The sequence below is a fragment of the Oculina patagonica genome, chromosome 4, assembly GCF_052425735.1.
Source record: "Oculina patagonica isolate OP01 chromosome 4, crgOcupat, whole genome shotgun sequence".
Classification (NCBI taxonomy): Eukaryota; Metazoa; Cnidaria; class Anthozoa; order Scleractinia; family Oculinidae; genus Oculina; species Oculina patagonica.
The window spans coordinates 10,349,226-10,371,850 of NC_135761.1; the positions used below are offsets into that span (position 1 = coordinate 10,349,226).

The 22,625-nt window shown below is 38.6% G+C and overlaps 1 protein-coding gene and 1 non-coding gene across 2 annotated transcripts in view; one reads left to right on the forward strand and one right to left on the reverse strand.

Moving 5' to 3' along the window:
* Positions 1-2,662: 2,662 nt before the first annotated feature.
* LOC144648141 (EGF-like repeat and discoidin I-like domain-containing protein 3) overlaps positions 2,663-22,625 on the reverse strand; it is a 200,767-nt gene continuing 180,804 nt past the window's right edge. Inside the window, exons 5-14 of the mRNA XM_078507773.1 lie at positions 16,551-16,683; positions 15,749-15,857; positions 11,905-11,983; positions 11,694-11,716; positions 7,944-8,266; positions 6,340-6,489; positions 6,096-6,217; positions 5,394-5,603; positions 4,676-4,813; positions 2,663-4,144 (exon numbers count right to left, since the gene is read on the reverse strand). Of these exons, the coding sequence (XP_078363899.1) occupies positions 4,676-4,813; positions 5,394-5,603; positions 6,096-6,217; positions 6,340-6,489; positions 7,944-8,266; positions 11,694-11,716; positions 11,905-11,983; positions 15,749-15,857; positions 16,551-16,683 (1,287 nt within the window). The 3' untranslated portion in view covers positions 2,663-4,144. The remainder of the gene's footprint in view (positions 4,145-4,675; positions 4,814-5,393; positions 5,604-6,095; positions 6,218-6,339; positions 6,490-7,943; positions 8,267-11,693; positions 11,717-11,904; positions 11,984-15,748; positions 15,858-16,550; positions 16,684-22,625) is intronic.
* Positions 11,252-11,325, forward strand: Trnag-gcc (transfer RNA glycine (anticodon GCC)). Its single transcript has one exon. It is a non-coding gene; the product is annotated as a tRNA-Gly (tRNA).

Consider the following 22,625-nt stretch of genomic DNA (forward strand, 5'->3'; position numbering starts at 1 on the left):
CCCCGAGCAAGAATTCTTTCATAAAGGAAGATCAGTCTTTTATTGACGCAATTAGTAACTATGGTGACAAATAACAAAGAATTTCTGGAAAGGATAAACAGAGTAATAAATCAACAGCTGTCGATATAGTCTTTTTAATTAAGGTAATTAGCAGGTATAGCTAACCGAGACAGTTTTTAATGACTTGGTACCCGTTTTATCCAAAGTAGTTTTGGCAAACGGTAAAATTTAAGCGAGTGCTTGGTTAATAAGACATTTAAGTTCTAGTTGTGTCTAGCTCTTTAAAATAACTATTTACAAGGTTTAAAAATTATTAAAAGCTTTAAAAAGAAAGGAAAAACCAAACAAACCCGTTTTCAACTAAGACTAAGACATCATCAGGTTAATTTGAATAACCGTCCGCACAACACTATTCAAAGTCATTTGCATAGTATTTTATTATGCATGCAGGTCATAAGTCCCGTGGAAATGGCTAATTATCCCCATGGCTCTCTCCTATTTGTGTAGCGGTGCTATATTAACCATTCCTTCAACGTGCACCACAGTTCTAGGTCTTTCGACGGTAAAACACCACGACTTCAGTTCAAATGTCGCGCCCCGCCCTCCCTCCCTTAGCGATCTGTGTTCGGTGCTTCAACTTCCAGCGGAGCGTTTATTTTGTCTTCGGGTGTATTTTCCTTGTTTTTGTGTTTATATCGCAAGTTACAAATAACAAGGAATTTTTTTAGAAAGGAAGAATAGAGTAACAAATATTTAATCTTTTATGTTCAACCCTTCATTCTAGCTTGTTTTCTTTTAAAGAATTATATTTGACTCAAAGCGAAGTTAGTGCTTCATCATCCAGCGGGACGAGAGATAGCTGTCAAAGTCACACCTGCAGCCAAATTTTGCCTAAATCCCATTTCCCAGCCTATTGTTTTTCCAAACTTTCCCATATCCCAATTCCAGTCCCATTGTTGTTTGTTTGTGGTTCCCAGTCCCAGTGACCTAACTCCCATTTTCTCCAAATCCTAGTTCCCATTTTACCCTTCGGGTCCCTCAAGCAAAACATTTAGAACGTCAACCTTTTTTTAACTTTAGTTTTTATTTAAATATACGTTTGCACGTGAAATTATATACATTACCTACATTATTAAGCTTATCTTGAGTTTGATCATTGTAAATAAATCGCCGTCGTATAAAGCTCACATAGAAGCTGGCCGGCATATCAAACGACGTTCGCCCTAAGTGCTACTTTGCGACGGCGGTTCATTTACCCAACAAACTACTGTATTTAACGAGCTACTAACGTTACTTAAACAGATCATTTGATCATCGCTTGAACCGAAACTTTGTTGACTGCTATGAATTAAAGCAAGAGACTTTCATGCATTTTAACTTCAATATTTATTACGTATTTAAACTTTATTCAAATTACTTGCAGTGATAATCAGGGCGTATATAACATGTGCTTTTCTGTAGGCTTAAACAAAATATGCGGAGAACTGGTATCAGATACAGTAAAAACCCGCGAGTAAGAACCTAACATTTAAGAACCTGTTAGGCTAAAATTTGCAAATTAGATACCATTTTTATAAGAACCTATTTAGCCTAAAATTTGGAAACAGAACTGGTTATTAATTTCTATAATAATATACATACAAAAATTTCTGCATGCTCATTGGCTGAAAGCACGTCAATTAATCCCAAACAGACTGAAACAGTGCAGAAAGTTGAAATTGAGTGCAAAAAATTGAAATTAAATTGATTGACAGGAAAGTCGGAAAGCGGGCCAAAACAAAATGGCGGCCGATGTCGGAGTGCTTGAGAGAGCAAAAATCGAGCAAAAACATAACGATTCATGAAAAGTTTGACCGATTTAACAAAAATTATAAGTATATAAACCAAACTACTAGAAATTGGACGTTTGTACAGCTCAAGAAAGGCTTTACGAAACTACTGAAAGCTACCAATCGTGGATTCTCTTACGCGACGACTCGTAAAGAAGGAATATTACAAGAGTGAGTTGAAGTTAGACATTTTAGCCCATACCAATACAACTGAATAAGAATAAAAGCACCTGATAATGCATGACAGAGAGCTTTAAAATTCCCTAGCGGTATCTGGATTTTACAAAGCCCGGCAACTCCGTTATGTTTAAGAACGAATCGGAAAGATAAGCCACTGAACACGTTTTGTTTGTTATCCACTTCAAGTGAAATTTTTGTATGTGTATTATTAACAAGTAATCACATGATTTTTCTCGTACAATTTGGGATAAATCAGCACTCGTAAATTTTTCAAATTTGTTAGCCTTTGAAAAATTTACTTGTGCTGATTTATCCCAAATTGCACTCGAAATCATATGATTACCTATACAAATTGATTAAACATGTTTACTTTTGGGAAAATATTGATATGATTATTGCTTCATTTTGACATTTATAAACACTATGTGGTATGCAAATTTTATACAAGAAAAAGGCTGCATGCCACTCAGATCTCTATAAAAACATTGATTTTTTCCCTTCAGAAATTGAAAACCTATTAAGAACCTAATTAGCCAAAATTTGTGTTAATAACCCTTTATGTAAGAACCTGTTTAGCTATAGGATAACCTGAAAAACAATAGGTTCTTACTCGCGGGTTTTTACTGTATACCTCTCTAGAGGTCTACCTCCCCCAACACACCCACCGTCCTTCACGCTTCACAATCACGTTCTTACACGAGCTTGTGGAGGAAGCAAACTCGATATTCTTCACTTCAAAATTAAGGCCAGAAAAATGGAAGAAAACAACGGTTTACCCTTGGTTTCAACAAATAACTATATAGATGACAAAAGTAGCTAAAAGTCTTTAAATATCAAAATTCGATTTCGAATAGACTGATGCTGTAAGGTTTTCAAGAAGTCCGCTGCATGCCGCATCTATTTCTTAATCTGGTAATAGAACAGTTGCTCTGTTGTGCAGACGTTTTGCATAAGCTATATATGCAATACATGTATGCCATATCGTTGCACTTTGTTGGCTTTATATATTTTATACTAAACAGATTGAAAACGGCTGCATCTTGTTTACAAACCATCATGATTCTCAAACAATGGACACAGTTTGGGAGAATTCAAACTTGCATCATGTGATGTAAACGTTATGTAAAATGAAAGTATTTGTTCAGTCCAGTTTCCTCCCAGACTGTTTTTAGCGAGTGTGAAGAAATAAAAACTTCGACGATCAAAATAGCTCTCAATTATTAATTGGGCAATATCTTCATAAGTAGAGCAACTCTCGTAAGCTTGCAATTCAACTCATCCTCTAGTGTCAGCATGCAGTTGCCGTTATTTTTGGGTCTACTAGGAGCATTGTTCCTGTTGTTCTTTCGAAGGGCAGGGAGCCACACGTGTGAGACCTTGGAGAGCTGCTATCCAACCCATTACCTTTAAACGCAAGGACATTGCTCCTTCAGTCTGATATATATATATATATATTGAAAAAAAATGCTATTTGTAGATATATGTCTTAAATTACGTAGCTATTTACAATATTGTAAAACTCCGATATAGCGAAGTTCCAGGGACTTCATCTGCTGCGCTCTTCACCGTTACTAGTCGTAACTAACTTTGGCTGGGCTGATGAATACAAAGGATGGCCTCCCAGGGGTATTTGAAAACAAGGAACATGATCACTTATTTCATGGGATCAAGGAATAAAAAGCGAACTAAAACTATCTTAACTATTAACGGGAACTTTTCGTGGACATTCTTTGAGAAGAATTGAATTTATTAATGGGACATAGGGAAAATGCAAAATTTTCCTCCTTCAAGAGATCAAGGAAACATGTAGACCCCTGGGAGACCCTCATTAGGGGGTTTGGTTTCTCAGGATCCCACTGCACTATGTTCTGCCTGTAATAGGTAGTAATGTATTGTACTTGATACACAAAATGAAAAATTAGCTTGGAAACTTAAAAGCGAAAAGTTAGCATAGATACATAAAAGCGAAAAATAAGCTTAGAGCTATGGTGCTGAAGACTCTTCTCTAGTCTCCTTGGTCATAGTGTGCACAAAGAGTGTGAGGGTGGGGTTCAATAGAAGCTTTTTCTTTGCTATTTCCATGCTACAAGCATCGCTCCTTGATGCTGGAGATGGAAATGCACTCCTCTTCCAATCTGCAAAAGTGAACACAAAGATTGCAATAATTGTTTCCAGGGCAACAAGTAACAAGGATTTGAATAACTGTAATTTTCCTAATCTCGTTTTGTAATTTAACAACGTAGTGGGTGAACTGAGCATAGTGATCGTAACCCAAGCTTAGGCTATGTATAATCAATCCAACTTTGTTGTATGAGATTATAAACACGTCAGTTTACAAGAGCTTCACGTACTTAGTGACCTATATAAAAAGGTTTCCTCTCATGTATAAATTAATGGAACAAAGAAGTTGAATATAAACCCGACAGCGCCCAACTCTCAAGCACCACCGAATCCTGGGAACAAGTAACAGTGACTATGAAAATCTTGGTCTCTTTAGTTTCCCCTCTCATCACTGACGCAAAAATGATCTGGAACGATGAAAAGCGGTTACATACTTAGGCTATATAGTTTTAGTTCTGGGTGCATGGGTTACTGCTGTGATAATTAGCATTAGACGTACCTTATTAATAAAATAGTATATATTTACTCAAGCCATTTAAACTTACCTAACACGAATAAAGCTCAATTCTCATGGATATCCATGTGTGCCATTCAGTCGGACGGACTCGGATGTAGCGAGCTTCAATGATCGGGTTTAGGTTGTGATAAACAACTGTATCCTTGTCTGTGTTACCCAAGAAAACCTGAGGAAAATAGAAAAAAATAACAGGCACTTACAAAATGAGGGCTTTATCGAGGTGAACAATGTACTTTTTCTACAACGTTAAACTAAAATTTCATGGATTAGAGAAACATCCGCTTATGACTGAGTTAGGGGATTCGTTCAAAATGTTAAAGAGGCTAGAAAGGACAGATCAAAAAAATTTTGCTATAAGTCCTACAGTTTCCTTAAAAAGAAAACACACAAAACCTGTTCTATCCAATCAGAGCGAAGATATTTCCCTATCCGCCAATCAGGTTCAAAAAACGAAACCAACCAAGCCTGTTTGTTGTACGCGTTATCTCCCTCGCTTGTCATTGGTCAATACTATTTCTGTTTGGTTTCTTACTTTTTAAGTGCGACTTTGGTCTTTCTGGGTTGGCGGTGAAGAGTCGACTTGAGGCAAAAAGTTGTTTGTCACAGTTTTCACGGCGCGAAGCAACCCACTCTTGTTAAGAAGGAATAGTTCAGTGGACCGAGTTGTACTCGTCGCGACATAGACGCGTGCGGTCTTATTTTGGGCGGAGTAATGATGATTCAAGTGATTCAATCTTCAATCGTACCGTGTCTGAATGATCTCCAATTCGCCTGTACAACGTAAAGGTATGTCCATGTTCGCTATACTGTAACTTGTATTTTGTAACCCACTGGCTGTGTTTACTCGAATTCCTTCCTTGCGTCGCTATGCCTGTTACCATTGTCAATTGCAGAAGATCCACCTGCAGCCACTGATTGTTGTCCTTCACCAGAGTTGACCAGCCCCCTTCTATCTTCTTCCCCTTCTTATATTAAATATAAGTATTTAAGGAACAGACTTGTAAGTGTCAATGACATGTCCACCAGAACCTCGCGCTATGGTGATATTACTTTACGCTGTCCTCGGTATAACCGTGAAACGGAAGGTGGAAGAACTTTTCTTGTTTCAGCCACTAAATGTTGGAACTCTTTGCCTATATATATTAGAACTAGCACTAGCATTAAGGCCTTTAAACATAATTATAGTAATTTTATTAAGGAAGGTTATGCCGACTTAGATAGCTTTCCCATGTCATAATTTTTAAATTTTTATACTGTCACACCCAAATTATTGTTTGTATTTTTATCTAGTTTTTATCTATTTTATCTGTTTTCATTTTTTATTGATAATATATTTGTAGTAGTATTAACTTTTATTCTAGGGGAGGGCCACAGGTTTTTCAGTTTTTAACTGTAATGTGTAACCCTCATTAAATAAAGTTGTTATTATTATTATATTATTATATCACTCCACTTTCTTTGAAATGTAGCCTGGCCTGATGGGCGGCGTGGTTTGCGTCATAAACTGATGATGCGGTTATCTGCGAGTCAAGAATTACACCGCTTTCCATGCCAAGGGGTATTGTACACACTAAAAGAAGAAAATATTTTAAAATCAATTCTCCCTGTTTCAAAAAATCAAGAAAAAATCTTTAGACATGGCCGTCGTACCCAATAATAACCCAATTGACGTTAAAACTAATTGTGACTAACCTGCTAAGTTCATATCACAATAAACCAAAACTGCCGTTCCATTCCCAGCTGGATCCAGCCAGTACTTGCTGCTAATGGTGTCTTTGCCCTCGCTCGCCTTTATTTCCTGACACGACTGCGCTGGAAGCTCCGGAATGGAACCCAGAGGAGCTGTGATAAAAATATATGTACATCATAATATGTTTCAAAACCTTTTATCTTTGTCTGGCAAGCCTCAGCCACGTCTGACTGACATGATGGTGCCCACATTTTACCAAAATCAGCCACTGACTAATAACACCCCAGACTCTAAACAAGCAAGCATACTACAAGTCCACTGAACTCGCTCTGGCTGTAGGTTTGACACCTCACGTGCTAATATGTCCCGTGCAACTTCAGAAGGGAGCCTACTGTGCAGGAAAATCCTCTCCCTGCCCAGCTGCTACGCTCAATAACCGACTAAACTGGAGTGAAGACCCCCCCCCGGGGGGGGGTACTCCCATAAATTTTCGGAAAGGGGTGTGCCGCGAAGGTTCTTAAACCCCCTATTTAAAAGTAAAGAAAGCGAAAATTGATACCCTTTTTAAGGCCCAAAACCGAAAAATGACACCCTATTCAAGGGGAGGAGAAGTGTTCCATGACGATCCAAATAATGTCTAACCGCGCACGGCAAAACGCAAATCTTTATAAAATCGCTTTATTAATACTTGAACAGAAAGTTCAGTTTTAAGATACCTTTTTTTCGTTTAGCTGGGCGTTTATTTTAGCAGATAGAATTTAGGTACCCTATCTAAGGGTCGCACCGGGAACACATTGCCAAAAGGAGCAATAATGATACCCTATCCCGCAGCACATACCTATATTGCCCCATATGGGAGTACCCCCCGGTCCCCGGGAGTGAAGACAGACAGAATTCACCAAATCAAAAATCACTGACTCTCGCTAACCGGGGATGGCAAAAGACTCTCCTTCCCACCCCTCTGCTATGGATCGACGCCCAATTGCAAGCAAGCCACCAGTAGTTAGTCCATTCCCAGGACGACCTCTGACTCCTAGAAACCTATTATTGGGCCAAGATCTGTGACCATAGATCTAGACAAATCGATACAGGACCATGCAGACATGTTCAACTATCCTAATTACATCGCTTGCAACAATGACTATCTGTCTTCTCTCTCAAAAGAAATCTTTATAACGACTATCAAAAACTAAGGGAAGTGGTCATAACAAGTGTACTCGACGAGGGCCCGCCTTGTGTTGGGGTAGGGGGGCTATACAAGATACCACCTGTCTGGTAAGCCAGATGTACAACATTTAATGGCCTTAACATTTGAGTTGGGACTTTCATATTAGGTGTGCATGCAGCTTGCGTGCCTTGTTGGAGAAATGGCACAAAGAGGTTTGAATCTTTTTCTTAGTATCCACTTCTGATAGAGTGGGGACTATACAAACAAGACACAATCTTTTAAGGTGGGAAAAGAGGGGTACATGAAGAGACCACCTGTAATTTTGCAGAGTGGTGGGTCCTGTCCGAGTACAATTGTTATGACCATTTCTCTAACGAAAAAAAAATTCTAGAAAAACAACAGGCATTGACCCGACATTGCATTTCACTGAGTACTTACCCCTGCCGTTCAAACGTCTGATATAAAAACTTGCAGGGTCTGAGCGGAAATTCTCGGGTGTTGCCTCCTTGGTACGATTATTCAGTTCACACAAGTTTTTCTCTATGACGTAGTTGTAACTTTGGCACGTGATTTCTTGTTCGCATCTGACATCACACTTGTGAGGGGCTGTTACTGGCATCTTTTTAAAGACGAATCCCTTGAGAGCCATACCAGGAGTATTAACTTCTGTCCTGCATCGATCATCAGAAGTTACGAAATTGATGAAAGAACCGAAGAGGAAGAAACAAGGAACTCTCCAGTGCATTTTCTGACCTTTATAACTAGATGGAGAGAGTTAAGTAAACATATTTTTTTTATTTATTTCCGAACACAACTGCACTGGGAGCTTTAGAATGGGACCCAGAGGAGCGGTGACAAAAATGTATGTACATGTCCACCCTGTTACCACACAAGGTACCCAGTGGAATGACAGACAGGGCTAAAATTCACTGGGCCTCCCCCTCCATTCCCTGTGGTATCCAGGCTAGCCCGGGGGGGGGGGAACTGGTGGAGTGCCTCGCCATCCACGATCACAGCTAACTCTCACAGGTTTGCAGGCAGCTGAATTCAGCCGCCAAATTATGGCAATCACCACAATAATACCACGGCATTCTTGTGAGTCGACTTCTGTTGAAAGTGGCCAAAACCTGACTTTCCCCAGGCCACCCCTCTAGCAAGCCAGCAATTCAGAGCCCGACCCAGGGCTCCCTAGGGCTATTTGGTCTTTGACTGGGCTACCCGGTACAAGCTTTGGAAGCGGATACCCCCTCCCCTCTTCAATTTTCCTGCCCGGGACTGGCACGGATCCCGGAGTGCACCTAGGCTCTTACCGATAGTGCTAGCACTTTTTTGGCATTATTTGGCTTCGCGAGCATTTTTTTCTACATTTTATCCCAAAAAGCACTGTTAGCATTATTTTGGATTTTCGACTGATTATTTGTATAATTTTGTGCTAAAAAGCACAATCTGACTTTATTTATTGCGTCCAAAGCCTCCCAGATGCATTTTGCCCTCATTTTAGTCAAAGGAGCCAAGGAGGCCTCAAAAGGAGGCCTAGGGAATAGGTTTGATAGGTCAGCGGTTGCCTCTAGAAACCCAGTCCATCACACTTGTTCCAAGATGGCGTCATCCACGTTGTCATCAAGGAACAATGGAAGACAGCCAGCCAAGGCAGAAAATGAAAAATGTTACTGAAAATCTGATAATGTGATATTTTATGTTATAAAAAATCGGAAAAAAGTGAGCATTTCTATGTAAACCACGAGCACTTTTTAAAAAATTAGCATTATTTTAGCACTTTTTTTGCAAAAAACAAGCACTGCTCTTAGCATTTAATGCTTTTTATACGAGCACTTTCGGTAACCTAAGTGCACCTTTTGTCAAATCAGCATGTATATAACGGCGAGGTTGTGAGGACCTGGGTTTTAGCTTAAAGGATCTACGTGACAGCTGGCAACTCCTGAGAAAAGAGTTTGAATTTTGACGTTCGCCGCCGTTCCTTAGTGATCCGTATTTTTCTTCTTCAACCGTAGCCATCTTCTTTAAACTGTCAACAAACATATTCTTTCACACAAAATACTGCTTTAAAATGACTTACATGACCGTCTCTCTTTGAATTTACATCGCGTAGATGCAAAGTTTTGTAAAGTAACCGTTGCTGGAACTGTGAAAATTAGCAAAGGCTAGATGTAGTTTTTTTAAAAGGCAATTGAAGATTTCGAATTCCGTCTCCTTATTTATTGAAGAATTTAATTTAAAGCGTAGGTGAGGAACCCAACTCAATACAGCGCTGTCAATTTCAAATCAGAGACAACGTCACGTTTGTTGACGTGAAAATGATTTAATACAGGTCTTTATAAACCTAGGAACACTTAAAAAACTAATCTGTTATAAGAGCTCGAGGGGTAAAACGAAATATTTATTATTCCATTATTCCTTTTCTAAAATTACCATTTTTCTATAAAATGCCATTCGTTATTGTTAAAACCCGTCTTTAAATGTCATCATTCCTTAAAAAACGTCGTTAATTAATTTGTTACCTGTCAACTGGGCATTGATCCCAGTTCTACTTGGAAATTGCTGAGACATTATTTATGATTAATTTTTCCTTTTCAGCTCAGGTTCTTATTATTACATATGTGTTTGTTGAAATTGTAACCATAGCTTGAACACGTCCTCTTTTTTGTACGGGTGGATATAGCTGACTTATAAGTCTTGATTTAGCTGTTGTACGTGTAAGGCCATCCCAATAAAATGTTTCGTTTCCCATCGCCCGACCGACCCATTTTTTTCAAAAAGTAAAAAAAAAAAAAAAAAATTGCAGATTCACTAGTCAAATAAGCAAGTACTTTAATTTACAAGCACACGATCTTGTTTTATCAACAACAATTGACATTATGTGATGTCCTTGCCTTTAATTTTGATAAAGAAAGAATAACGGAAGTAACGAACGAAATAGCCACCTTTTCACATTCGTAACCCGAGGCTTTCTTCCTTCAAGCGTTCCATTTTTGTTTTTTTGTTGTTGTTTTTTTCTTGCCCGACCGACCGACCCACCATCACAAGAGACGAGGCGATGGGAAACGAAACATTTTATTGGGATGGCCTAAGAATTAAAAAAGGACCTGAGTTGCACCCTGGAAGAAGGTAAGACCTTTCATTGATAACTGCTTATAAACATCAAACAGACCAAATTGCATCAAATTGACAAAAAATTTATAGCGTAAATATCTTTTAATTAAAGAAGAAATCGAAAAAAAAAAACACTTTATAAGAAATATCAACGTTATGACATGACGTTTCGGTGTCATACTGTCGTCATTATCAAATACGCAAGCGGACTCCTTCTGTGCTAGACTCCGATATATACTTGAAATCCAAAGACTTGAAAAATTGTCAAATGCAATTTTTATACTTGTCTTATCAGCGACATTTTTCAGTTATTTCCTCAGTTCCTGCAGGTGGTTCTTTTCCAAGTTCTTTTTGTACAAGATATTTCCTTGTCATAGTGTTTGAGACACCACAGTTGTTGCGAGTGTTAAGGCAAGCGCGTTTGAATTTTTGTAATTGACTCGACTACGCTGAGTTCGAGGAGGAAAGAAAGATCTAGAATTGAGATCTAGAATTGAAAGAAAACTTCGTCGGTCAAAAATAATTCAGCCTCTCCTTGTCTCAATGTTGACAAGCAAAATAATCAGTCCATTCGAGTTAGAAAACTAAAACAAGCGAGTGAAAAGCAAATTCATAAATCCAATCCATTAACCGCCGACCGGTTAGCTCAGTTGGTAGAGCGCCGGACTGCCGTGCGGGAGGTCTCGGGTTCGAGTCCCAGACCGGACCAACACTCAGGGTCTTAAAATAACTGAGGAGAATATGCTGCCTTTGCAATGACATCTGCAAATGGTTAGATATTCTAGTCTTCTCGGATAAGGACGATAAACCGTAGGCCCCGTCTCCTGCATCTTCAGTGTTATAATCAACAGGGGACGTTAAAGAACCCACACATGCACTTATCGAAAAGAGTAGGGCACGGAGTTCCCGGTGTTGTGGTCTATCTTTGCGCATTGTGTTGTATACTGTGAAATGCTCGGTTTCATTAGCATATACTTGCTAGAGCCCTAACACGGCTCATAATACCGAGGGTAAATAAAGTTTCAGTTTCAGTTTCAGTTCCAACGTTTTCGTCTTCTTTTATAATGTATAATTCACCGTGAAAGAGAACTTGTAGACAACTGTGTAATTAAAGGCAAAGAACAAAACATATTCAGCAAAGAGCATGCATGAGTATATTCAGACAATTATGAAACGCCTTTGGCTTTAAAGTTGTAAGTTTTGGAAAACTTTCCTGTGTATTTCAAAGTTGAATTGGACAATGTCGGAATAACTCGCTAACATCAATGTCCCATATTTATATACTTACCCGAAAGCTAGTTGCTATCTCACATCCTGTGACAGTCTTAGCTTCTATTAGTGACATTAGTGTGCGGTAGTCGCTCGGCCTGTTAATAAGCATAAACATCAAACACATGAAACAGCTTGCCCCAGCTGTCGCATATATTGGAAGCCAGTATTAATAACAACGGCTATCTGTCGATGTGATAATTTAACTTTTTGGCAGAGTTATAGAACGTACATGTTTCTGATTATTTAAATATGAATAAGTGAATAACTTTCTTTTGGTAATTGACCACGCGCCGCGGGCCGCCAATTTTCTAGACTGCGAGCAATACGTTTTTGTTCCTGAAATGCTGTGCGCGACCGGAAGAGTTGAAATTATGCAAATTAGGGAAAAACGAGGAGGGAATGGGGCGAGACAGGAAAACACCGACTGGGAAGCTTATTAAAAAGTAGTCCAGTCCCTGAACTCTCTCTTCCGCGCTCCCTTTATAGGGGTTGAACCCAGGCGCGCAAAGAGAGAGTCCAGGATAACTTGCATGCGCATGCTCAGAACGAACCAATCAGAAGCGAGGAGTGTGGCGTCACTTGCTTGGGACGCGTGCGCTTGGTTAAAAATGCTCGCTCAAATGACGAATTCAACTACGTGACCAAGCGCGCGAATAAATGCATTAAAAAAACTGTGCTCAATTGAATTCAAAACCAATTCAGAAACAGCTAAAAAACGAGGAATAGTTGACGGATAGTGATTTGTGTTTTGACTGTTAGCTTTTAGTAGACACTGACTGGAAAACTAGGCTTTTTAAAGTTATTCTGGTGATCCAGCTTTAGTACACGGTCGCGTAATTGAACTCGTCATCTTTGCGCGCGCGTTTTCAAAAGTGCTGCCAAATATGGTTTTTCCCCCAATTTTGGGGGAAAAACTGGCGCATGCGCATGCAAGTTATCCTGGACTCTCTCTTCGCGCGCCTGGGTTCAGCCCCTATATAGGGCGAGCGGAAGAGAGAGTTCAGGGACTGGACTAATTAAAAAGCTGATTGAAAATGTTAAAAATTAGGTATAGTCCTGACAAAACCGTTGCGAGACACCTTAACTGCGATAAATTTCTTTCCGAAAACGAGTAATACTTTTAAATCATTACAAGCATCTTGCAGCTTCTCACCCGCTACAAGCTACTGCTATTCGTATGCTTCCGCCGCAGCCTGAGTGGTATAAAACTCGCAGAAAAACGACGTTCGCCCTAATATAAGTGCTAACCACTTTGCGACAGCAGTTGAACTTCATTTACCCAACAAACTACTGTATTTAACAAACTACTAACGTAAACAGATTATAAGATGGCTTGAACCGAAAGACTTTCTTGTATTCGAACTTTAAAATTTATCCCGTGTTTAAACTTTATTCAAATTATTTGCAGTTATAATCGGGGCGTATATAACATGTGTTTATCTATTGGCTTCAACACAGCATGTGGAGAACTGGTATCAGATAAACCTCACTCGATATCTGCCTCCCCCAAGACAACCGCCCGGCCCTTGAGTTCACGTTTCACATTCACGTTCTTACACGAGCTTGTAGAGGAAGCAAACTCGATATTCCCCACTTTATTAAGGCCAGAATAAAGGAAGAAAACGGTTTTAACAAATAACTATATGACCGTGCAAAAGTAGCTAAATTCGATTTCGATCAGAAATGCTGTATGGTTTTCAAGAAGTCTGCAACATGCCACATTTATTTATTTATTTATTTATTTTCAATGTGGTAATAGAAAGCCAGTTTTATTGTGCAGACTGTTTGCATATAAAGGCTTTTGCGTAATACATGTACGCCGTATCGTGCACTTTATTGGTTTTATAACTAAACCTGGGCTGTAGCCAGACGAAGAATCTTACCGAGGCAATATCAGAAAAAGAAAAACTTCTTTCATATTTACTTGCTTACTAGTAATGTTATCTCTGACAGGAACATGAAAAAAAATAAATTCAACATTTTTGCCCAGCCAAGTGCCCCAGTAACTAGCTACGGCCCCGTAAATAAATAGAAAACGATTGCTCCGTCTTGTTTACAAACCCTCATTCAATTCTCAAACACTGGACGAAGTTTGGGAGAATTCAAACTTGCACTAGGTTAGGTGTACGCCTGGCTTCTTGAATTCAGTCAAAAACAACTTGCGATGTGTAGTGAAAAGATTAATTAGGAGTAATTCATTTTATCCAAATTTTTATCATTGTAATTTGTTATCATTGTAATGTTTATCACTGTAATTTTTTTATAATTTTAAAATTGTAATTTCTACTGTAATTTATTGTCACTGAAAAGCCATGTAAGGGGAGTGTCAAATTAAAGTATTGTATTGTATTGTATTCTCAGTCCCGTTTTCCTTTCAGACAGGTTTTAGCTCGCGTGAAGAAGTCCAGCACCGCGGACTACGGTACTTGCTAATGATGACGAACTTTCAAAGTCAATAAAAACTGAGCTTTAATTACAACGATCAAAATATCTCTCATTTTTAGTACTTTATTGTTAGGCAAAATCTTCAGTAGTGTAGCAGCTCTCGTAATCTTGTAGTTTTGATGGTCCACTAGTGCAGCAGTTGCAATCTGGGAGGTGGGGGGGGGGGGGAGGGTGGGGTGGTAGGGGTATTCTTCCTGTTGTTGGTTCTAAGGTAGCAAGCCTTTCACGTGAGACTTTGTGAGAGCTGTTACCCGACCCATTATCTTTGAACACAGGGACATTGCCCCTTTAGTCTTCTATATTTATTGAAAACATACTAGTCGTAGCGTCGATAAATTCCTTTAATTTAAAAATTACATAGCTATTTACAATGTTGTTAAACACCCTGATGTTACAAAGTGCCAAGGAGCTTCATTATATCGGGTTTAGCTGGGCTGACGAATACAAAGTAGGGCCTCCCATGGGAATTTGAAAACAAGGAAACATGATCATTTATTTCATGGGAACAAGAAATAACATCATATTTTAAATATTTTAATAGAATATTTTAAAAAAGGAGGAAATGGATTATCTTAACTATAAATAGGAACTTTTCGTGAACATTCTTTGGGAACAATTGAATTTATTAATGGGGAACAAGGGGAAACTGGAAAAACTTCAGTGGAACCTCGATATAACTATTGGGGCCAAGGGACTGGCAAAATATGTTCTTTACAACGAGGTTTCGTTATATCGAGGTTCTTTTCCATATATTTAATATTACTGGGACGAAGAAAATCGTCCGTTATATCGAGGACTTCGCTATATAGAGGTTCGTTAAATCGAGGTTCCACTGTATAGGGGATCAAGGGAACAGGTAGACTCCCTGGGAGGCCCACATAAAGGGCTTTAGTTTCTAGGGATTCCACTGTACTACAGCCTTTGATGATATAAGCAGTAATGCATTGGACGCGATTAAGAAAATGAAAAATTAGCTTAGATAAATGAAAACGGAAAATTAGCTTAGAGCTATGATGATAAAAACGTAGGGGTATCGAATGAGTCTTTGCGAGCGTTTGCGCGCATGCGAGCAGAGCGTATTTCTTTGCGAGCACAAGCATTGAAAAAGGTTCGCCTTTCGAGCAACGAGCACTTTTCAAAAACCTACATCCACTAAAAACCGAGAATGCGAACACTTGTAAAAATATGCGACCACGAGCAAACGAGCACCCAAAAACTTTTTGCGAACATTCCATTCGAAGAAGATGATTCAACAAAAAAACTTTTTGATATTCTGCTGAGGAGGAGTCCATGATTTGTTTCATGTCTTTATCTAGCCGTGTTAAAGTCGTGAGAGAAGCCGAATTTTGCGAGCACTGCGAAATTTTGAGGGACCATGTCTCCAGTCTTCTTTGGCCACAGCTTGAACAAAGAACCTGCTAAGGCCTAGGCTAAAGAGGAGCTTTTTCTGTGTCATTTCCAGGTTACAAGCATCTCCCCTTGATGTTGGGGATGGAGAACTCTCCTCTTGAACTGTTAGACAATCTGCAAAAGTGAAAACGGCAACGATTGTAAATAGTCTTTCAAGAGCAACAAGAAACAAGGATTTAAATAACTATAACGTCCTCGTTTTTAATTTAACGACGTAGTGGTTTAATATCCTGACTGAACATTGTAGAACAGGTTTTTTTCGTGTATAAAGCAATTATGTACAGCGAAAAACGAGTAGAGTATAAACCAGACAGCGACCAACTCTCGAGCACCAACAAAGCCTGGGTACAAGTAACAGTGACAATGTCAAACTTCATTCTCGTTCCCATAGCCCTTTCGTTTTTCTTAGCCGGCTGGGCCTTGGCACGAGAAAACGAAGGGCTCTGGGACACAGGATTTCCAGTCCTAGATTCTCGGACTTCCGGTCTTCATGTATGCAGACATGACGTTTCAAAAGAAAGTATGAGAGAGGAATGCTTTGTTTCAAACAGCCAATCAAAAAAAGCCGGCTAAGAGAAACGAAAGGGCTATGGGGACGAGAATTTGTCAAACTCTTCAGTTTTGATTACCAGCCCTCTCTCATCACTGACGGGAAAATGGCCTGGAGCCGGATGAATAGCGCTTCTATAAACAGGCTATATTTTTGTGTTCTGTGTGCATTGGTCACTGTTGAAGCAATTAGCAATACACGTAACTTTGTAATAAAATAGCATACATTTACTGAAGTCATTTTAAACTTACCCTAACAAGTATAAAGCTCCATTCTCATGGATATGTGTTTGTTCCACTGAGTGGGACGGACTCGAATGTAGCGAGCTTCAGTGATCGGGTTGAGTTCGTGATAAACAACTGAGTCTGTGTCTATGTTCCCTTGGAAAATCTAAGTAAGATAGAAAAAACATCTGGCACCTACAAATGAGGATTTTAAAATCTTCAAAATTGAACTAAATCTTCATGCAACAGAGGAAAATCTAGTTCGAATTGCATTCGGTGTTTCTTTCAGAATGTTAAAAATTAAAAGGTAAGGCAATCTTGTTTTGTTGCATCACAGGGTGAAATAAGACGTTTCCGTATCGCGGAAACACTACGGAATCTTGAACGTGTGCATTTCCGTTGCATTTCCGCAGAACGGATACAACGGATACGCGACAGCACAATATTCCTGCCTGATTGTACATTTCCGCAACGTTTCCGTTTGCGGACACCTTTTGATTCTGTTTACGTGACGTTTACTCGACTGAAACGTTACTGAAGCCTGTTGATACTCTTTTCATAAGGGCCAGCTCGCTCAGCCGGCTTAGAGGGATCAGGGGCAGTTCAGAGGCCCAGAGCTGCTTTTACCCCAGTGTCAAAACGAGTGTCAGTCACACGACCTCACACGGACGATTGCTACTTCGTCAAATAAAGTTCAAAACATTCCAGAGGAAAAATAAGTCAATAGCTGAACGCTTTGACGATAATTTGCCGATTTAAATATTTTGATTTCGGTTTACTTCTTCGGTTTATTTAGGGGTGGACCATTAGATTTTTGATGGGGGGGTTGTGCAAATCCCAAAAAAAATATCGAGCATGTGCTTCTGGTTTAAAAAAAATATCATGCAGAATTGTTAAAGAGGAAAAAAATATCGAGCAGCCGTAATCAGGGCGTGGCAAAGGATTTTTGCGTGACGCATGACGGCCCCTGAAATAGCTGTGAGTCACACTGGGCATCGCATATTTTAATGCGTGATTTGGTATTTTGCAAGCGCGTGATGTGTGATTTACCAATTAGATTTCCTATTAAAGTGAACCCTCGGATCCAAAAGGGCATTATGATTCAAAGATCTTCATGCATTCAGATTCAAAACATCTTTCCGAACATCCACCTGTTGTTGCGAATTGCATGTACAATTCCAGTGACATTAGAAGACAACGAGTGCTCAAACAGCACTCTAAAACTAGTCAAGGGCCACCTTCGAACGACGATGACAACCGAGATTCTCGGGCCTGGCTTTAATGAGTAGCCATTACGAAAAGCCTGTCGATTACGATGCTATGGTTCAGAAATTTGCCGAACAACAACCTCATAGAATGTTACTCGTTGATCCAATTTTTGAGAGATGGCGAAGACAAATATATTACAGTGATTTCAGTTTCATTTTCTAAGAGTCAGTTGATCTTGTACTGTAAAGTCTTAAACGTAGTCCTTGTTTAATAAAATTTAAACCGTCCACAATCATCCCTCAAAAAGCTGGAAACTGCATTTCCGAGGACTTCAATTTCAAAATTTCCCGGGGGAGCATGCCCCCGTACCCCCCTAGAAGGGTCCGCCTTCGGTGGCCCATTTTTTGAACCCCCTTGTTAGAATCCTGGATGCCCAAGGAGTTGGAACCATTACATGCAAGTCTGGAGGCTTTTCTGAGTAGCGTTACGTAATAAGCAGAAAAAAAACGTTCGCTTGCCCAGTGGGTAAGTGATGCATAACATCCACTAGCCTGACAGTAAAATCCACTAGCCCCAGGCTAGTGGAGATGCATTTCTTTGTACATTGAATAAAGATGAAACTTTTTACTGCTTTGAAAAAAGATGTAAACTTTAAAAGGCATTGCGTGTTAAGTGGTTTTGAATAGGGTGAATTATGTCAATTATGAGTGACTGGTGATGGTCAAGTTAACTTCAAAATTTGTGTTCCAAATTTCCATTAAAAAAAAAATTTCGTGCAAGAACCAGAAGATTAAAACAAAAATCCTGCAGGGCTGGAAGAATAACAAAAAATATCTAGCAGCCTAAAAATCCTGCAACCCCCCCATCAAAAATCAAATGGTCCACCCCTTATTTCTTTTTGTTGTTGTTGTACGACGGCCGCGGTACAAAGGTCGATTCACTGAACTGGCCGAGTGACAATCGAGTCAAGGACTGGTTACTAACCGATCATGCGCAACAAAGATCATTCCCGGCGTTCTCTTTGATTTAGATGAGTTTTGGCGGTCGGTTTCGAAGTTCGCCTAACGAAGAATCGACATTTTCAGTCGCCTAAAGGGCAGTTTTCTTCACGTAAAGACCACTTTGTTTCCAAGGTAGCTGTATGGAGTTGTCTTCTACCGGATTTCAGATCAACACTGCTGTAAAGGCCAAGTTTCTTATTAAGGTAAGCTTTTAAAAACCTATTTGCACGGGTGACTCGTGTTTCATCCCTGGGTTTCATACATGTAGAAGCTTTACATTTGCGTTGCCTTGTTGGTGTATGAGCTATTTAAGCTTAAGTTTCATAATTCTGTGCTTATGTTTTAAAATTAGACTTTAAATTTATGTTATGGCCAAAGTTCATGGCCACGTGAGCTACATTTCTGGTTAATGATTGTTTCAATGATATTAGGTTTTTATCATAATGTTTTGAAGTCAGTAAATTGTTACATTGTAAGCTTACTTTGTACATGTGTCATAAACATACCAAATGGACAACATTTGGTGGTTTTCCACTATTATATGCTGTTGAGATCAGAACTAAGTGAGCTAAGTTTAGTTTTTGCTAACAACATTCACTGACACAAGTTGGCTGCCTACTGGTTATGTGGGATGTGCGGACACAACATTTTACAGCATTAATTATAATGAAAGATGCAGAATTGTCACAGCACAGGAAAGGAACAATAATACATGTAGTTATCCACAACTATATGTTGTTGAGTTGCGAACTACAAGTATTAACAGCTTTTGACACTTGTTTGACTTTCGCGAACACGATTCATTGACTCAAGTGTGCCGCCCATGGTTTCAGTGGTATGATATTAGATTTTTATCACAACATTTTATGAGAGGCAGAATTGTCATAGCACAGGAAAGGAACAATGATAGTTTTCCACAACTATATGTTTTTGAGTTGCGAATTATTTACAGCTTTTAATAGATTTTTGACTTTCGCGAGCATGATTCATTGACTCAAGTGTGCCGCCCATGGTTTCAGTGGGAAGGCCTTTTACCCATTTCTGAGTGGGTGAAAAAATCACTTGTTTCAATGATATTAGATTTTTAATACAACATTTTATAAGAGGCAGAATTGTCATAGCACAGGAAAAGAACAATGATAGTTTTCCACAACTATATGTTTTTGAGTTTACGAATTATTAACAGCTTTTAATAGATTTTTGACTTTCGTGAGCATGATTCATTGACTCAAGTGTGCCGCCCATGGTTTCAGTGGGAAGGCCTTTTACCCATTTCTGAGTGGGTGAAAAAATCACTTGTTTCAATGATATTAGATTTTTAATACAACATTTTATAAGAGGCAGAATTGTCATAGCACAAGAAAGGATCAATGATAGTTTTCCACAACTATATGTTTTTGAGTTGCAAATTATTTATAGCTTTTAATAGATTTTTGACTTTCGCGAGCATGATTCATTGACTCAAGTGTGCCGCTCAAGGTTTCAGTGGAAAGGCCTTTTACCCATTTCTGAGTGGGTGAAAAAATCACTTGTTTTAATGATATTAGATTTTTATTACAACATTTTATGGGAGGCAGAATTGTCATAGCACAGGAAAGGATCAATGATAGTTTTCCACAACTATATGTTTTTGAGTTGCGAATTATTAACAGCTTTTAATAGATTTTTAACTTTCGCGAGCATGATTCATTGACTCAAGTGTGCCGCCCATGGTTTCAGTGGGAAGGCCTTTTACCCATTTCTGAGTGGGTGAAAAAATCACTTGTTTCAATGATATTAGATTTTTAATACAACATTTTATAAGAGGCAGAATTGCCATAGCACAGGAAAGGATCAATGATAGTTTTCCACAACTATATGTTTTTAAGTTGCAAATTATTTACAGCTTTTAATAGATTTTTGACTTTCGCGAGCATGATTCATTGACTCAAGTGTGCCGCCCATGGTTTCAGTGGGAAGGCCTTTTACCCATTTCTGAGTGGGTGAAAAATCACTTGTTTTAATGATATTAGATTTTTATTACAACATTTTATAAGAGGCAGAATTGTCATAGCACAGGAAAAGAACAATGATAGTTTTCCACAACTATATGTTTTTGAGTTTACGAATTATTAACAGCTTTTAATAGATTTTTGACTTTCGTGAGCATGATTCATTGACTCAAGTGTGCCGCCCATGGTTTCAGTGGGAAGGCCTTTTACCCATTTCTGAGTGGGTGAAAAAATCACTTGTTTCAATGATATTAGATTTTTAATACAACATTTTATAAGAGGCAGAATTGTCATAGCACAAGAAAGGATCAATGATAGTTTTCCACAACTATATGTTTTTGAGTTGCAAATTATTTATAGCTTTTAATAGATTTTTGACTTTCGCGAGCATGATTCATTGACTCAAGTGTGCCGCTCATGGTTTCAGTGGGAAGGCCTTTTACCCATTTCTGAGTGGGTGAAAAAATCACTTGTTTCAATGATATTAGATTTTTAATACAACATTTTATAAGAGGCAGAATTGTCATAGCACAAGAAAGGATCAATGATAGTTTTCCACAACTATATGTTTTTGAGTTGCAAATTATTTATAGCTTTTAATAGATTTTTGACTTTCGCGAGCATGATTCATTGACTCAAGTGTGCCGCTCATGGTTTCAGTGGGAAGGCCTTTTACCCATTTCTGAGTGGGTGAAAAAATCACTTGTTTTAATGATATTAGATTTTTATTACAACATTTTATGGGAGGCAGAATTGTCATAGCACAGGAAAGGATCAATGATAGTTTTCCACAACTATATGTTTTTGAGTTGCGAATTATTAACAGCTTTTAATAGATTTTTAACTTTCGCGAGCATGATTCATTGACTCAAGTGTGCCGCCCATGGTTTCAGTGGGAAGGCCTTTTACCCATTTCTGAGTGGGTGAAAAAATCACTTGTTTCAATGATATTAGATTTTTAATACAACATTTTATAAGAGGCAGAATTGCCATAGCACAGGAAAGGATCAATGATAGTTTTCCACAACTATATGTTTTTGAGTTGCGAATTATTAACAGCTTTTAATAGATTTTTGACTTTCGCGAGCATGATTCATTGACTCAAGTGTGCCGCCCATGGTTTCAGTGGGAAGGCCTTTTACCCATTTCTGAGTGGGTGAAAAAATCACTTGTTTCAATGATATTAGATTTTTATTACAACATTTTATGGGAGGCAGAATTGTCATAGCACAGGAAAGGATCAATGATAGTTTTCCACAACTATATGTTTTTGAGTTGCAAATTATTTACAGCTTTTAATAGATTTTTGACTTTCGCGAGCATGATTCATTGACTCAAGTGTGCCGCCCATGGTTTCAGTGGGAAGGCCTTTTACCCATTTCTGAGTGGGTGAAAAAATCACTTGTTTTAATGATATTAGATTTTTATTACAACATTTTATGGGAGGCAGAATTGTCATAGCACAGGAAAAGAACAATGATAGTTTTCCACAACTATATGTTTTTGAGTTTACGAATTATTAACAGCTTTTAAGTGGGCGTCCGTGTAAGAACCGACCACTCGATTTTCGGCCCAGAACAGAATTCCTTCAAATTTTCTGTGCAAGACAATTGATCCATATGATAAACAAAAATAGCAATATTTTGGCTTGTAGTGTTATTTGTCAATATTTTTGGCGATGATTGCTGAGAACGGTCAAAAACCGAAAAAATCATCCTGTTTCGAGTCAAATTTAGGCGTCGCGCTCAACGCGCTGAAAAATTACTCTTTAACTCAAATAAAATGAAACTTGTCTATCATTTTATTTTATGTCTTGTCAATTAGTTCACGTTAAAATATTTGAAATCGGACTTAACAAAAATTAATTATGATTTTTTTTAAACACCCCATAAAGAGCCATCGCAAAA